This window comes from Balaenoptera acutorostrata, chromosome 10 (assembly GCF_949987535.1).
Source record: "Balaenoptera acutorostrata chromosome 10, mBalAcu1.1, whole genome shotgun sequence".
Lineage (NCBI taxonomy): Eukaryota > Metazoa > Chordata > Mammalia > Artiodactyla > Balaenopteridae > Balaenoptera > Balaenoptera acutorostrata.
The window spans coordinates 52499121-52517035 of record NC_080073.1 but is presented as its reverse complement, the minus strand read 5'-3'; the positions used below and the strand labels follow the sequence as shown (position 1 = coordinate 52517035).

The 17915-nt window shown below is 46.6% G+C and overlaps 2 protein-coding genes and 1 long non-coding RNA gene across 6 annotated transcripts in view; 1 reads left to right on the top strand and 2 right to left on the bottom strand.

Annotated features, from left to right (window-relative positions):
• The window catches only part of GLB1 (galactosidase beta 1), a 91814-nt gene extending 81684 nt beyond the window's left edge, over positions 1–10130 (bottom strand). For all 3 annotated transcript variants that reach the window (XM_007191525.3, XM_007191524.3, XM_057554547.1), the window contains exon 1: positions 9964–10130. In XM_007191525.3, the coding sequence (XP_007191587.2) occupies positions 9964–10035 (72 nt within the window). In that variant the 5' untranslated portion in view covers positions 10036–10130. The remainder of the gene's footprint in view (positions 1–9963) is intronic.
• TMPPE (transmembrane protein with metallophosphoesterase domain) lies at positions 3481–7765 on the bottom strand. Its single transcript, XM_007191523.2, has one exon. It carries the CDS (start codon positions 7694–7696, stop codon positions 6353–6355), a length of 1344 nt encoding a protein of 447 aa, XP_007191585.1. The 5' UTR covers positions 7697–7765; the 3' UTR covers positions 3481–6352.
• Positions 9215–14355, top strand: LOC103001886 (uncharacterized). 2 transcript variants are annotated; one of them, XR_009009449.1, is made up of 3 exons: positions 9215–9760; positions 12611–12783; positions 13653–14355. It is a non-coding gene; the product is annotated as an uncharacterized LOC103001886 (long non-coding RNA). The 2 variants fall into 2 exon arrangements; XR_451883.3 differs by having other exon boundaries at positions 9229–9760; positions 12641–12783.
• The last annotated feature ends 3560 nt before the right edge of the window (positions 14356–17915 follow it).

Genomic DNA, 17915 nt, shown 5'->3' with positions numbered 1-17915 from the left:
ACAATGAACAATCCAAAAAGGGAATTAAGCAATTCCAATTATAATAGCATCAAAAAGAATAAAATACTTGGGAATAAACCTAACCAAGGAGGTGAAAGACTCATACACTGAAAACTACAAAACACTGCTGAGATTTAAAAAGACACAAATAAATGGAAAGACATCCCATGTTAATGGATCGAAATACTCAGTATTGTTAAGATGTCCGTATTACCCAATGTGATCTACAGAGTCAATGTAATCTCTATCAAAACCCCAACAGCATTCTTTACAGAAATAGAAAAATTCATCCTAAAATTCATCCAGAATTTCAAGGAACCCTCAGTAGCTAAAACAATTTTGGAAAAGAAGAACAAAGTTGGGAGACTCACACTTCCTGATTTCAAAACTACTGTAATAAAAACAATGAGTTACTGATATAAAGACAGACAAATACACCAATGGAATAGAATAGAGGGGCCTGAAAATAAACTGTCACGCAAATGCTCACATGGTCATCAATAAGGGTGCCAAGACCACTCAATGGGGAAAGGACAGTCTCTTAAACAAAAAGTGTTGGGAAAACTGGATATCCACATGCAGAAGAATGAAGTTGGATCCTTACTTTACACCATATACAAAAATAACTCAAAACGGATCAAAGACCAAAACATAAAACCCAAAATTTAAAACTCCTTGAAGAAAACATAGGGGGAAAGCTTTATGATATTGGGCTTGGCAGTGACTGTTTGGATATGACACCAAAAGCACAGGCAACAAAAGCAAAAATAGACAAATGGAACATAAAACTTAAAAAACTTTTTCGCATCAAGGGATACAATCAATATAAAAAACTTTTTCGCATCAAGGGATACAATCAATACAGTGAAAAGTCAATCTATGGAATGGGAGATAATAATTGCAAATCATATATCTGATAAGCGGTTAATATCCAGAATAATAAAGACCTACAACTCAACAACAAAAAAAAATCAAATAATATGATTTTAAAATGGGCAAAACACCTGAATAGACATTCTTCCAAAGATGGTATACAAATAGCCAACAAGCATATGAAAAGATGCTCAACATCACTAATCATCAGAGAAATGCAAATCGACACCACAATAAGTTATCATCTCACACGACTATCAAAAACAAACAGGGACTTCCCTGGTGGTGCAGTGGTTAAGAATCTGCCTGCCAACGCAGGGGACACGGGTTTGAGCCCTGGTCCGGGAAGATCCCACATGCCGCGGAGCAACTAAGCCCATGCACCACAACTAGTGAGCCTGTGCTCTAGAGCCTGGGAGCCACAACTACTGAGCCTGTGTGCCACAACTACTGAAGCCTGAGTGCCTAGAGCTCGTGCTCCACAACAAGAGAAGCCCCGCTTGCCACAACTAGAGAAAGCCCGCGCACAGCAACAAAGACCCAATGAAGCCAAAAAATAAATTAAAAAAAAAAAAAAAGAATCTGCCTGTCAATACAAGGGACACGGGTTCGATCCCCAGTCCGGGAAGATCCCACATGCCACGGAGCAACTAAGCCCATGCACCACAACTACTGAGCCTGTACTCTACAGCCCACGAGCCACAACTACTGAGCCACGCGCCTAGAGCCCGTGCTCCGCAACAAGAGAAGCCACTGCAACGAGAAGCCCGTGCACCACAACGAAGAGTAGCCACCACTCGCCGCAACTAGAGAAAGCCCACACAGAGCAGAGACCCAGTGTAGCCATAAATAAATAAATAAATAAATAAATAAATAAATAAATAAATTTATTAAAACAAACAAAAAAATGGAAGGTAAGATTTGGTGAGGATATAGAGAAACTGGAACACTTGTGTACTGCTGGTGGGATTATAAAGTGGTCCAACTGCTATGGAAAACAGTATACAGTTTCCTCAAAAAATGAAAAATAGAACTACTATATGATCCAGCAATCCCACTTCTGGGTATATATCCAAAAGAATAGACAGCAGGGTCTCAAAGAGATATTTGCACACCCATGTTCACAGCAGCACTATTCACAATAGGCAAGAGGTGAAAGCAACCCAAATGTCCACTGATGGATGAATGAATAAACAAAATGTGGTATATACATGCAATGGAATATTATTCAGCCTTAAAAAGGAAGAAGTCTTGTTACATGCTACAATGTGGATGAACACTGAGGACATTATGCTAAGTGAAATAATCCAGCCACAAAAGGCAAATAATGTATAATTCCACTTGTATGAAGTACCCAGAGTAGTCAGATTCATAGAAACAGAATGTGAAGTAGTGGTTACCAGGGGCTGGGGGTGTGTAGGGGAGTTGTTGTTTAATGGGTATAGAGTTTTTCATTTGCAAGATGAAAAAGCTCTGGAGATCTGTTGTACATCAATGTGAATACACTTAACGCCATTGAACTGTACACTTAAAAATCACTAAGATGGGCTTCCCTGGTGGCGCAGTGGTTGAGAATCTGCCTGCCAATGCAGGGGACATGGGTTCGAGCCCTGGTCTGGGAAGATCCCACATGCCGCGGAGCAACTAGGCCCGCGAGCCACAATTACTGAGCCTGCGCGTCTGGAGCCTGTGCTCCTCAACAAGAGAGGCTGCAATAGTGAGAGGCCCGCGCACCGCGATGAAGAGTGGCCCCTGCTTGCCGCAACTGGAGAAAGCCCTCGCACAGAAACGAAGACCCAACACAGCCATAAATAAATAAATAAATAATTTTTTTAAAAAATCACTAAGATGATAAATTCCATGCTATGTGCTTTTCTATCACACACACAAAAAAGACAATTGAGATAATCAGGAAAAACTGAAAACTAACTCTTTACACAGTTAACTGCATTTGAATCCTATACTTACCTGTAATCGATACAGCCACCTAATCCTGACAGTGGAAAAAATACTTTTATTAAGAGGTAGAAAACCTAACTTCTAGCCCCAAGTCTCCTAACTAGGTATAAGATGATATTAAAGAATTACTGTGAATTTCATCGGCTAGAACAGCATTATGGATATGCTTTTTTTAAAAGGATTCATACTGAAGCACTTGAGGGTGAAATTATATTTTCTAAGATTTGCCTTAATATACTCCAGACAAAAAAGAAAGAGTGTAGGGCTGGGGTAGATGAGAAAGAACAGTAGAATAGTCACAAATGTTGAAGCTGGGTGATGGGGATTCTGTTGCTGCTCTCTCTAGTTTGTGAATACTTCCCAATTTTCACAATAAAAAGCTTTTCAAAAGAACAAACTAAATAAGGGGAAAAAAGGATGGTTGGACGGATGGATGTTTGGAATGAATGGCAGTAGGATTAATGTATTGAGGTTTTATAACAATAGTATCACAGTACACAGGCTATTGTTAATTTTTAGAAAGCTTTATGTTTCATTTTAGCTTGCATTTAACAGATTTTTAAAAAGAAACTAGAATGAAATTGAAAGCATTTTCAAGCTTCAAGTAAATGTTTCTCACCACCCCACCCCACCCCCCGCCCGGCAATAAATAAACAAATCAAAGAAGGTAAATGAGTGAAGAACAGGGAACAGAGGTACCAAGGGGGCCGTGGAGAGCAGCCCACCAGGACCATATCTGGACACAAATGGAGAAATTTGTGCTGGGAAAACTTCCACCACGTCACGGAACACAAACCAAGTGTGAGAAGGTGCTGCTGACTATTCCTTGGGCACAGAAGATGGACCTGTCTTGTTTCTGTTAAGAGAGGAATCAGTCAAGCAAGGACTTCAGAGCAGGGATGAAAGGTGCTCAAGACCGAAAAATGCTGGCACTCAGGGAAAGAGAAGAGACAAGAAGGTGCAAGATGAAAAGCAGGACTGATGGAAGTGAATTCCATCCAGCTCAGGGCACTGATGAGAAAGATCCCAAATCAAGAAACCAGTGAAATAATACTTGGTAAAGCAGGAGACACACACGACCTGTTGCACCATAAGGTGGAAGACAAATGGCAGAACTAGTGTAGACTGGGGGTGATCCCAACTGGGGTCAGGGCACGAGAAAGTGAGAAGGTCTGGAAGTGACCTTCCTGAGGTGGGGAGCTTGAGTGATGCCACCGAGAAGGCAGTCAGGAAACTTGAGCTGAGCTGGGCGCTGCCCTTGGCAAAGCACTTCCCCCTCCTATAACCCCACCATCCGCAAAATGTGTTAAAAGAAAGGCTCTCCAGGGTCCTTTCCTTGGTCCTGGATAAGTTTTTCTCCAAACTTATTCCTGGCTGTAAGGATGATTAAACACGAGGGGGTAAATAATAAGGAAACCACTGAAATCTCAACTCAAAGATACATTTTAAACTTGACTGGAAGACCCGCTGTCAATATTTTGGTTGCCTGGAAACAAGAAAGGTGGTCTCCAGGAGCCCCCAGGGTTCCACTAACCAAGAGGACAAGGGGGAAAATGGAGAGACTCGCCCTGGCCAGGCTGAGTGTGCACAGGGAGACAATAACACAGGCAAGAGACAGAGGAAAGCAACCCCAGCAGTTGCCGCTGTGACAAATCACTGGGCCCCAGCGGCAGGCGGCATGGTACCCACTCCTGTTCCCCAGGATTGGCTGCTCCGTAAATTCTCTGTGCACCTGTGACCAACACAGCCCCTTTGCAGGCCCCACGGGATGTTTAAAAATTAGCAACATCAAGTGCTTCCTTGTGACTGAGCCACAAGCAACTTCTGCGCCATGTCTTAATACCTTCCCTGCAAAACAATCTTGAGGTAGATATGATAATTATCCCCATTTCAGGGTGAGGGAAACCGAGGCTCAGTGAGGTCATTTGCCCGATGCTGCCTGACAAGAGAGGGTGAGCCCCTCCAGTCAGAGTTCCCTGTTGCAGAAAGATTCTCAGTGAGGTCTTGTCTGTCAGGCCTTATTGCTACCCCAGGGTCAAAGGGTATCCTACCTCTGGCACAGAGGCCGGCCAGCGAGGGTGGGGCTGCTCCAGACACGGTAACCCCTGCCTCTTTTTCTGAGGGTCCAGCTCAGGGATGGCCATCTGGTTCTGTGGCCAGAGCGCTAGGAGAGCTCTGATGGGGTCAGGCTGGTGGGGGGGAAGGGGGCAGTGAGCCACCAGCAGGAAGGACAGCCCAGCATCCCAGAGCCAGGGGTCCCAGGGAGGGAAGGCCTTGGGGCCCGCGGGAGCTCAGTGCCCTGCCACTCGCCATGCAAGCCTCAACCTCCCTACCGGTAGACAGCGAACCTCCGTTTCTGACCCAAACCTGGGGTGGAGGGTGTGCACTCCAGTTTCCTGACTGTCCCTCCAGGCTAACAGCCATCCTACACTGAAACTGGCCGACCCCCTTCCGCATCTGGCTCACGTAGTTACTGTGAACTGAGATCGGCCTCAAGCAGACCACTTCCAAAGGGCATCAGGTTATAGGCCCTTGCTTGTTCTCGTTACAGTGTTACTTGTGTTTGAACACTGTCCTCGCCTGTTCAGGGTACAGCTACTTACCATCAGGCAGTGGGAAGAACACTGGTCCTGGGAGGCAGAACACCAGGCTTCCAGCGGGCATCTCCCATAACCCTTGTGCTGCTGTCAGTGCTCTACCTCCCTTTGCCTCGGTTCCCTCATCTCTCAGCTGGGGAAAGTCGCCTACCCCTAATCACCTCATCCAGGTGTTGTATAAAAGGAGCCAAGTTTGGCAAACACCCTCTGAATTCCTAGGCAGCAGCAGCACTATGACCTTCATTCACCTACCAGTGTTCCCATCCTTCCACCCCACCCCCAACCCCAAAGGCCCAGGAGCACAGCCAATCAGACAGCATCACTCAAGGCCCGGAACAGGATGAGCCCTATATTCCAGCCGATTTGGCTGATGCTCTCAGTAAAGGTGACTCTGATAGAACCAAGGGGGGAAAAGAAAACCTTCTTCTCCAGCAGCCAGAGGGGCCTCCATCTCGCCAGTTCTCCCAGATTACCTAGCCACACTGCCCCTTCCCCAGAAAGCTCTGGATCAATGCTTTTGAAAACTGCTTAAGTCCTAAAGAGGCTTTTAAAATACCAAGAGTCCCCTCCCTACTCCACTTTCCACAGGCATCCCCTTCAAGCAACCCCCTGATTCAGTTCATCCCCATGAGTTCTGCAGAAGAGGAGGGCTTACTCCACATCATCTGGAAAATAGATGCCTGTTCCTACACATGTGACTTTAGGGGCCTCACAAATGCACAGAAAGAAGCAGATGGCCATCTATAGAGTTAACTCGCCTGGACTTGCCAGGCAGCCCCACCACTGATCACGGTGCAAGCCAGTCTTGTGACAAGCGTGTGCTGGCAGGAGAGACTGGAGGGGATAAAGCAGGCAGCCTGCTCTGCAGAGGGTCGGGGACGGAGGGCAAGGGCAATGAGGAGGCGCACGGGGCAGGGGTGGGTTCAGGGAACCCGCTGCAGGATGAGCTCTGTAATCTCCGCCCTGCTGCCCAGTCGCATGGGTATCCCATAGTAGGCCGTGCCTGGGCTCACATAAACAAATGTAGTCTGGGCCACTTGGTACAGACCAGCAAAGAAGGGGTTCAGGAGATAGGCTGCCACATTCAAGGGGAAGATCTGCCCAGCGTGAGTGTGCCCAGAAAGGATCAAGTTGATATCTGGCCGAGCCTGGAGAGCTCTCTTGGCAGCCAGGGGCTGATGAGCTAGCAAGATGGTGGTGTGGTCCGGGCTGCAGCCCCCCAGAGCCTTCTCGAGATCCATGCCGTGGCCAGAGTAGTGCAGGATGTCTGCTTCGATGTCGTCCACCCCGGCCAAGCAGATCCAGTCATCATCCTCACCCCCGCCAGGCTGGGCCCGGGTGGCAGAAATCTTCACGTTCTGATTGTGAAGGGGCTTGACGTTCAGGGATTCCAGCAGCGCAAACCAGTTGCTGACATCTGATGTGTAGTACTCGTGATTCCCCGTGACGAAGTAGGTGCCGAGGCGTGAACGAAGCTGGCCCAGAGGAGCGACGGCCGTCCGGAGGACAGAGGCTTCGGCATCGCACAGGTCACCCACAATCACTGTGACATCCGGTTCTAGCGTGTTCACCATCTTCACGAACATCTCCATCTTGGTCCTGCCCACCGTGGGGCCCAAGTGGATGTCCGAGAGCAGCGCGATCTTGAGGTTGTCCATGGAGGTGGGCAGCCAATGGATGGGCACCTCCACGGTTTTCACAGCCGGGGGCTGGGCAGCGTTCAGCAGCCCTACCACGCTGAGCACGGCGGTCACCAGCACCGCCAGCGCTGGCCTGAGTGCCAGCTTCCTTGTCTTGTCAAGGCTGCCCACCACCCTGCCGGCGCGCAAGGCCAGGAGCTGGTAGGCCTGCTCCATGCCACTGAGGGTACAGAGGAAGCACACCATGATGATGTATGCCCCGAGGCAGGAGTAGGCCGCCAGGGAAAAGAGATAGGGCTCCTCGGCCACTAGAAAGAGCATGGTGAAGAAACTGGAATGGGCCAGGGCCAGGAAGGCCACAATGGCCATCTTCCAAAGCTGGAAACAGGCCGACTCTGCAGCAGGGGAGTGGCTGAGGTTGCTGACGGTGCTTCGCCAGATGTAGAGGGAACCGAGGAGCATGAGCGAGTTGGCAAACAGGGCGAGCTGCAGGCGGAACAGCCACCGCCAGGCCCTGAGCTCGAGGCTCTCCGCCAGGTAGGAGCGGGAGATGACCATGGACACGAAGACAGTGCCGGCTGCCAGGGCGGCCTTTGCGCCCAGGGACAGCTGCCTGAAGATCGCCATCACCTCTGCTCCTAAGAGGGTCCCCTGCCAGTTCTGTGCAGGCGGGCTCTGGAAGGTGAGCTCCTTAGATAGGACAGTGGCCAAGGACAGGTTTCCAGGTCAGCTCCGCCTGCAACCAGGAACCGGCGTCAGCTTTGTGGGATATGAGAGCTTCCTTGTCCCCAGTCAAAACCTGAAGGCCACTTACACCTGCCCAACCCACCTTGAATCCAAGCCACTCAAATACCAGTCAGTTGCTACATTTTATTATTGAAATACAAACATGCTGGATTATAACAGGATGGGCAGTTTCATTTTCTTACAGTTTTCTGTATGTTTAAGGTATTTCCATAATGCATATGAACTTTTATAATAAGAAAAACATTATTCTAAACCAGCGGTTCTCAAAGTGTGGTCCAGGGAGACCCTTTCAGGGGGCCCATTAAGTCAAAACTATTTTCAAAAACAGTACTAAGCCATAATCATTCTCTCATGAGTGTACAGTGAAGTTTTCCAGAGGCTACATGACATGTGATATAGCAAGACTGAATGCAGAAGTAGCTATGAGAATCCAACTATCATCTATTAAGACAGACATGAAAGAGATTTGCAAAAATGTACAATGTCACTCTTCGCCCTAAAATTTGGGAAGAAATATTATTTTTCAAGAAATATATAAAGTTTATTAACATATAACGATTTTATGATTTCTTAAGTAAGTTAATAAATATTTTTAAATGTTCGGTTTTAATTTCTAGGACAGTTAATGTTTGAGAACCGCTGTTGTAAATAAATGTAAAGAAGGAAATCATGGAAAGCTAGTCGGCTGGTATCTTTTTCAGCTCTAGGCCCAGGAGGGACACCTAGACACCTGACATAAGGATTCCTGGGGTGAAGACAGCCTCCTGGCAGTCACAGGGCAGCCCCTGTGACTGATGCTGCTCAAGAATAATGAGCAACCACGACACGGCAGGCTGCCTTGTCCCCCAGCTCCTCCTCCATAAATCCTTAACCCTCCCGTCTCACAACCCTCCTAGATATTGGTTAAGATTTGCCTTCTCCCCATCTCTCTCTGCCACTGAACCCTTGAACTATTCTCTTGTGGCTCTCATAGCTGGCTAGTTCCCACTCCAGGGCTCCCAGACAAAAAACTGGGGCAGGGGAAGCACAGACCCAGGTAGACAAAGGTTAGCAAATAGTCATTTGAGGTGACCTTTTCCCAAGAAGAACCCCAAATGAAAATATTTTCAACAGTTGTTTTCCAAATAAGATTCTCAACCTCGGTTTAAGATAAATATGTGCATATATATATATATATATATTTTTTTTTTCTTTTCCCCTTGCCCTACGCACTTTACTGAAAGCCTTTTATCAAAGGTGTAATTTGTAAGTCAAAGTTCACCATTTTCCACTTATAAAACAAGTCCCAGACTCAGCCCACCCGAACTCTGGAGGAACCAAAGTTGGTTCCCTGAACGTGTAGAGAGACAGGCGCCCGTTTCAATCCCCCCTCAGATCCACCCCACCTTTCCAAGGCCGTGATGCTGACCTTCCCAGGAGCGATTCGGAGTTTCCTCCGCCCCTGCCTTAGCCCTGCCGGGTGGACTGAGGCTGTAGTTCTTCTCCCGCAATCGTGAACGCCCCGCACCGCCCAGCACCTCGCCCCGCCAGACCTCCCTCCAGCAACGCTGGCGGCTACCTGCAGCCTGCCTCTTGCCCGCCGCCAAACCCTGAAGGTTTGTAAAATCCAAGCCTTAAAAGTAGGCGGCGGGAAGGGCCGAGAAGGGCACGAAATGTCCGAAAAGAGAACACCTCGAAGGTAATTAATCCAATGTTCCCATTGCGGGGGCCTCTCCTGACCCCATTTTTCTCCTTCCGGAGCGCTCCGCAGACCGCTGGCAAGGGAGGGCGCGCCAAGCCAGAGCCCAAGGCGCCCTCCAAGAACGCGCGCTACTTGGAATCCCCCTCCCGGAAACCCGCAAAGCTGGAAAGCACCTCATCTCAGCCCCTCATTGCACCAATAAGGAAGTAGGTCCCAGCGAAAAGAGGCGGCAGGGGCGGAACACACGAGCGACAGAGCTACCGGTAAGGAAGCTCGCCCCGCCCGGCCGGCCCTCTGCCGGCTCAGCCCCCTGCCTGAGCTCCCCCGGTTGCCTTGCGGGCCCGGGCGCGCCTTGGGGTCCCAGGACCTCCGCCCTTTGGGACCCCAGGTGGCCGCAGCACCAGCCCGGTCCCCCGCCAGCCTGTCCCCTATCCATCATTCCTGCGCGGGGGTCCTGTGGACTTACGTGCAAGCCACGCGCAGAGCCCAGCAGCAGCGGCACCAGCAGCAGGGAGAGGATGCGAACGACCCCCGACATATCCACCCTCCGGCCTCCTGGCTCCACAGTCAGCGCCGGGGCAGCCGCCGGGTGTCACTTGACTGAGGACCCGCGGCCTGGCACCGCCCCGCGCCGGCTCCGCCCCGCGCCCCGCCCAGCGGCCGCCGGGCCCTGAGCCCAGGGAGGCGGGAGCCTGGGGCCCAGCGCGGCCGCGTGACAGCAGTATGGTGTTATCTGGCCCCGGCAGGCCTCCGCCGGCGGGAGGGGCCTTTTGCAAAGACCCTCAGGAGGCCTGGCTGTCAGCAGCTTGATAACGCGCCTCGGGGTTGGCCTTTAACAGGGGTCTCCTTGCTCCCTGGTTCCCTTGACAGGACAGAAGAGGGAAGTTGAGGCCAGATAAACGTAAGTGGGCTAGATGGCCTCCCAGCCCTGCCTACGGGGCTGTCCGGAAGACTAAACCAGGGGACTGGAAAGTGTGGTTCCCTAGACCAATCCTGTCTCTGATACGTGTTAGAAATGGAAATAGCAGGTCCTCGCCCAAGAAATTCTAGGGGTGGGATCCAGAAATCTGTATTTTTACAAACCCTCCAGGTAGTTCCGATGCATGCTAAAGTTTGAGAACCACTTTTCCAGGTTATTGATATATTTAGAGGTGTGTTTCAGCTGTGGCGAAATCTTTCCGAATGCCAACCCTCAAAGCACCAGGGGCTGCGGAATTTTTATCTCATCGTTGGGTTTTGAGAGATAAGAGTAGCAACACCTCCCATCTTTCAGTTTTGCACTTGAGCCTCTCAACATCCCTACGATGACGCAGATCTGTCAACTGAGCATAAAATACAAGTTTTATCCAAGTTTTACACTCGTGAAAACGAAGTCTCTACTCTGTGAGTTAACGTGTCCAGGACCGCTGGTTAACCACTAGATATGAGTCTGAAGTTAAGTCTTTCCTACCTAGTTCCCCGAACTCTGAAAATCCCCCTTTTCTCAGAGGAAGGAGCCTTTAGGGAAATCGATTTCAAATATATGTATTTTTCCAGCTTTATTGAGTTATAATTAACATTCCACAAAATTCACTCATTTTAAATATTTTCGACTTTTATATTGTTAACTTAGTTTTGAAAAATAAAAATGTAGGGTTAGGGGATTCCCTGGTGGTCCAGTGGTTAGGACTCGGCGCTTTCACTGTGGTGGCCTGGGTTTGATCCCTGGTAGGGGAACTAAGGTCCCACAAGTCTCAGGGCGCAGCCAAAAACAAAACAAAACAAAAAAACAAATGTATGGTTAAATTATGCGGTCTACTGACAGACTCCTAGACTAAACTTTAATTAGGCTCCTCTGACTAGAGACTCTTTTAGACTCTTCTAGACCTGGACCTTGGCCTTCTGTGCCTGTCCTGTCCTTGCCAGCCCTGCATTGTCCAGCCTTAGCAAAGAATCCTGCTAAGTCAGTTTGGGAACAATCCCCCAATTCTTGTTATCTGATCAAGGTCCTCATTCCCACCCCACCTCTCTTTGATATCTAAGTCCTTGACCTCCCCTTAGCAAGAATCCCTTGAGATCTCCTCATAATTTTTCACCACCAAGCCCTTCTCTCTGCTGGCTGTAAATCCCCAGCTATCTTTGCTGTACTTAGAATTGAGACCCATCCCTCCCCACCTATGGCAGTAGAGTTGACCCTTATTACAAAAAAGTCTTGAAGGAAGTTTTCCTTACCATTTTAGCAGGTGTCAGAATAATTTTTTTCTTTAGCACTATTTTTTACAACTTGTGCATCTTTTTAAAACTTAGTCTGGATTTTAACACTGTGAGTGACGATTATAAAAGTCAAGAATAGTGGTTACTTGTGGGAGTGAGGGCCTGAGATTGGGAGGGGCCCCATGGAAGGGCAACAAAGTTTTGTTTCTTGAACCAGAGGGTGGTTACAAGGGTATTCGCCATTTAGTCCTTTATTTGTTTTCTGTTGCTTTCTGGTTTTTTCTGGCCTTGCTGTGCAGCATGTGGGATCTTAGTTCCCCAACCAGGGATCAAACTCGAGCCCCCTTCACTAGGAGCACGGAGTCTTAACCACTGGACAGCCAGGGAAGTCCCTCATTGCCTGACTTTAGAGCCCGAATTATTTTTTATTTTTATTTTTTAATTGAAGTATAGTTGATTTATAATGTTGTGTTAGTTTCCGGTATACAGCAAAATATATTCTTTTTCATATTCTTTTCCACTATAGTTTATTAGAGCCCGAATTACTTTTACAAGGCCATGCTTCTGTGCCTACTTTATTTCTAGTTCCTGTCCAAGTGTGCATATAGAGTGTGTGCTGGTGTGTAAACCTCCTGCTCCAGGTTGTGGGGAATATGAAATGACCTTGAGAAGGCTATCACCCCATAGGGAATCACTTCCAGTAGAAAGATGTCCACATACACAACTATATATGCGGCATGCTCTGATATAGACCAGTGCTACTCTAAGTGTGATCCGAGGACCAGTGACATAAGGTAAGTACAGAAATTCAGAGTAGGTATTTGGAAACTTATAGCAATTTGAGAAAGTTTGTCTGTTGCATCTAATAATGAAAAAATTAGATGTGAATTTTATGTCTATTTTTAATTTCTTTTTTCTAGTAATTTTTTGTTATAAATTTGTACAACCAGATCAGTCCTTGAAAGATGGGAAAGAGCACTGATAATCGCAGAAACAAAAGTGATCCTTCACCAAAGGTGGCTTGAGAAGCACAGAGGCCTCATCAGTAGCCTAAGAACAATGAAGGGAAGAGACATATGTGGCCCAATAACAGGTAAAAACTTTGTTTTTCTATCCTAACAGGGCTTTGCACAAGTTAGGATAAATTGGGAGATTGGGATTGACATATGCACACTACTATATATAAAATAGGTAACTAATAAGGACCTACTGTATAGCACAGGGAACTCTACTCAATACTCTGTTATGACCTATATGGGAATAGAATCTAAAAAAAGAGTGGATATATGTGTATGTATAACCGATTCACTTTGCTGTACAGCAGAAACTAACAGAACATTGTACATCAACTATACTCCAACAAAAATTAAAAATAAATAAGTAAATAAAGTTTTAGAACAAGAATCAATCTCCCTTTGAATGACCTGTTTTCCACTGTGGTCCTAACAGAGCTTTCCTCAGGTTCCAGTGTCAGTTCTTTTCTTTTCTTTCTTTTTTTTATTTTTCTGGCCTGCACCGCTTGGCATGTGGGATCTTAGTTCCCTGACCACGGAACGAACCCGAGCCTTCTGCACTGGAAGCTCAGAGTCTTAACTGCTGGACCTCCAGGGAAGTCCCCCAGTGTCAGTTATGATCTGTATTTCAGTGTAAAAATTTAGCTAACTTTACATTTCTAATATTTTTAAAGTTCTATTTAAATGATTGTAATTTGCAATAGGTTTTAGGAATACTAAATGATAGATGTTAAAAGCAAGGAAAAAACAAGGCCTCCACTAAAAAGAAATGACAACTAAATGCAGTGCATGATCCCAGATTGGATCGTGAACCAGGAAAAAAAATTGCTACAAGAGACATTATTGGGACAATTAGCAAAAGTTGAATATAGACTATGGATTAGAAAATAATATTGTATCAAGATTAAATTTTCTAATTTTGATAACAATACAGTGGTTATGTTCTTAGGAAATACACTCTGGGACTTCCCTGGTGGTGCAATGGTTAAGAATCCGCCTGCCAATGCAGGGGACACCAGTTCGATCCCTGGTCCGGGAAGATCCTACCTGTCACGGAGCAGCTAAGCCTGTGCGCCACAACTACTGAAGCCTGCGTGCCTAGTACCTGTGCTCCGCAACAAGAGAAGCCACCGCAATGAGAAGCCCGTGCACCACAACGAAGAGTAGCCCCTGTTCACTGCAACTAGAGAAAGCCCACGTGCAGCAACGAAGACCCAACACAGCCAAAAATAAAAATAAATAAATAAAATTTTTAAAAAAATTGTTAAAAAAAATCACACACACACAAAAAAAGGTAATACGCTCTGAAACATTTAGGGGTAAAGGGGCATAATGTCTGCAACTTCCTCTCAAATGATCATATGTATATGTTTATATATAAAATTATACATAATACATAATATACATATTATTAGATGTACATGATTATGGAGCAAATAAGGGCAATAAGGCAAAATGTTAACAATTGATGAATTAGGTAAAGGGCATATAGCAATTCTTATATGAAAATAAAAAGTTATTTAAAAAATAAATAATAAAGCCTCCTGCCAACAGATGCGGACAATTCTGATGTGCAGCAATTCCTCATGCTTCTCACAAGTCTTTGAGTTTTCTGAGACAGTAAGTCCCAAGACCTGTATCCTGGGGTTAAATTGTGCAACCAACTGATGGGTATGGTTATGAAACAATAAAAAGATAAAATTGTGAAATCATTGGACAACAGTTTCCCCACAATCCCAATAAAAGTTAACAGCTGTGTCCCAGGACTGGCCCATCCCTCTTGACAGTCATGAGCATTAGGATGCCCTTGTCACCATGTCCTCAAACTCCCTTTCAGGAGTCTGAGATCTAAAAACAAATGCCCCAAGTGAGGCCGGCCTTAGTGGGGGGGGGGGGGGGAAATGACTTTGTTTTAAACACTCTCTCTCCTATCTTCTTTCGCCTTCACTATATGGCAAAAGCATCTGCTTCCCTAGGGTCTCCCAGCTGCTTCTTTGCAGTGTTGTTTTTTCCCCTTCGTGTTTGATCTAGGCCTGTTGTTTCTTCTTCGTGTGGGCCCCCGGATTTAGCCCTCTCTGTCTTTATATCCACATCTGCAGCTGTGGTTCATGTCTCTGAATGATCACAGTAGTTTTCTAGCTCAATCGAAGGTTACAACTAGATATGGCCAAAGGGCTATTTGTTTTGACAGTCACCATGTTGGCCCATCGGTGTCTTAAATTTTATATAATCAATGGAATTGTCAATATTTAATCAGGGGAATTTACATAATCTGGATTTCCAGTTTCTCTTCAAAGATCAGAAGGTCTGGCCATACCAGGGTAACAGTAGATCAGAGATATGCATTGGGACATTCTTTAAGCAGGTAAGTTCTTCCAGTTGGCAACGATCTCCATCTGGTCCACTGTTCTTTTGACATGGCCTGCAGGCCCCATGAGAGATTTAAGTTTGCAACTTCTGGGTCAGAGAGTTTCCATGGTAATTTGATTACAACCTCTCTAACTGCTATATCAAACATTATCTGTGTGATGCCTCAGATTCCCTAGTCACCTGTCTCCAGAGCTCTAGGCTTCCTGTTCCCCCCAGCTGCCCTGGCAGCACATCTTCTGCCCCAAACCAACCATCTGGAGTTTCTGGCTCCTCTACACACCTCTGCACTCACTGGAACAAAGCACCATGCTTCCTACATGGCTGCCAGAGGCTGGGTGGTGTAACCCAGAGGGGCAGGCAAGTTCACTCCCCCGTAGAGAACCATAGTGCAACAGAGGTCAGAGGAGGAAAAGAGCCAGTAAATAAATGACCTCTCCCTTCTTTCCTCGGATCAACTATTTCAAGGAGTGGTTTCTCTGTATAGCCTGTTCAGAGACATTCCACGTAGTTTAGTGGGTCCACATTCCAAGGCTGTTCTGAAGCCGTAGCCAGTGTGGTAACACATTACTTTGTGTTGCGTCTCATCCTTCCTTTCCCTCTTTGCCTCTCCTCTCTCTCCCACTGTCATGGGTTTACCCCCCAAATAAAGAATGAGCACTTAATTCTTGACTCAGCCTCCGTTTTCCAGCCCAGGATAAGATAATTATTTGTTGAACATGAAGAAATTGCTCTGCAGCCTACCGTTGCCTGTATGTATTTCTTGAACTTTCTCTAACCGTGGGTTTCGGGGACGTCCTCTTAGATTTTGCTTTTAGGACCATAGGTCACAACTCATTCCCAGTTCAAGTCCCAGATTTAATACCTCTTTTGTAATGAAGTAATCAGTGCTTGCACTAGCTGAAGGAGTTCTTTCCTTCTAACAATTTCCACACCACTCTACCTACATCTAACTTATGACATTTATCTTTCTCTGTGTTATGGCCCTTTATGGTCTGTGCCTTAACTCAGGCCCTCATCTTTTTTTATTTTATTTAATTAATTAATTTATTTTATTTATTTAATTTTTTTGTGGGGGGCATGCCATACAGCTTGTGGGATCTTAGTTCCCTGACCAGGGATTGAACCCAGGCCCCCAGCAGTGGAAGCATGGAGTCATAACCACTGGACCGCCAGGGAATTCCCAGGCCCTCATTTTTCTTATGGAGATCACACTGAGGGGTCTCCTATGGTGTTATTTGGCCTCCAGTCCCATCACTTGTCTTCTCCTTTGTAGTGTTGTTTTCTTCGCCTAGAATCTTCTTCCTTTGTTCATTTTTGCCTCCAGCAAACTTCTATTCCATTTTTTCAGGCCCTTTAAAGGAGTTCAACGATGGCCTCTTGGGGCTTCCCTGGTGGCTCAATGGTTGAGAATCCACCCGCCAATGCAGGGAACACGGGTTCGAGCCCTGGTCCGGGAAGATCCCACATGCCGTGGAGCAAATAAGCCTGTGCACTACAACTACTGAGCCTGTGCTGTAGAGCCTGCGAGCCACAACTATTGAGCCTGTGTACTGCAACTACTGAAGCCCATGTGCCTAGAGCCCCTGCTCCGCAGCAAGAGAAGCCACCACAAGGAAGAGTAGCCCCTGCTTGCCTCAACTAGAGAAAGCCTGTGCTCAGCAGTGAAGACCCAACACAGCCAAAAATAAATAAATTAAACAAATTTTAAAAAAAGAAAAAAAGAATGGCCTCTTGCAAGAAACTTTCCCAGACTCAGACTAGATTAGTGCTATAGAGTGAATATTTATGTCCCACCCCCAGCCCCCACGGAATTCATATGTTGAAACCTAATCCCCAAAGTGATAGTGTTTGGAGGTGAGGTCTTTGAGGTCTTTGGGGTGATTAGTTCATGAGGACGGGGCCTTCATGAATGGGATTAGTGCCCTTAAAAAAGAGACCCCTGGGACTTCCCTGTCAGTCCACTGGTTAGGACTCTGCTCTACCACTGCAGGCGCCCAGGTACAATTCCTGGTTGGGGAACTAAGATCCCGCATGCTGCGTGGCCAAAAAAAGACTCCAGGGAATTCCCTGGTGGTCCAGTGGTTAGGACTTGGTGTTTTCACTGCCGTGGCCTGGGTTCAATCCCTGGTCAGGAAACTAAGATCTCGCAAGCTGCCCAGCCAAAGAAAAAAGAGAGACTCCAGAAAACTCCCTTGCCCCTTCTATCCGGTCAGGACCCAGTGAGAAGACGGCCATCCATGAACCAGAGAGCAGGTTCTCACCAGACACAAATCTGCCAACACCTTGATCTTGGGCTTCTCAGCCTCCAGAACTGTGAGAAATAAATTTCTGTTTATAAGTTATCCAGTCTATGGTAATTTTGTTATAGCAGCCTGAACCCACTAAGACAGTTACCCAGCTCTGTTTGGGGCCCACACAGCACTCTTTCCAGCTCTGGTGGTGGGTAATTGAAGGTTTACTTATATCTTCTCCAGACTTTGAGTTCCCTTAGGAAAGAGGTGATATTTATTTAATACAGTGCCTATAGGTTCACTATAGGTTAATGGAACAGTTCACTATAGGTTAATGGAACAAATGGAAAAAATATAGATGTCTTATCTCTACTCGACTGGAAGTTCCTTTCAGTCAAGGATATATGTCTGATTCATGTTTGCATTCCAGTGCCAAGGGCAGGACCTGGTATAAGGTAGATGCTGAACAGTGTATTGAAAGAATGAATAAATTCATGATGTGAAAGAGAATTTGTCATTAAAGTCACCTGGGGGACGCTGGCTCCTTTTAGGGAGGAGACACTCTTGGACACAGCTCTAGTGAAGCTGAACAGACCCCAGAAGCACGGGTC

Coding starts and splice junctions, on each gene's coding strand:
- TMPPE (XM_007191523.2), bottom strand. CDS start 7,696: ATGGCGATCTTCAGGCAGCTGTCCCTGGGCGCAAAGGCCGCCCTGGCA.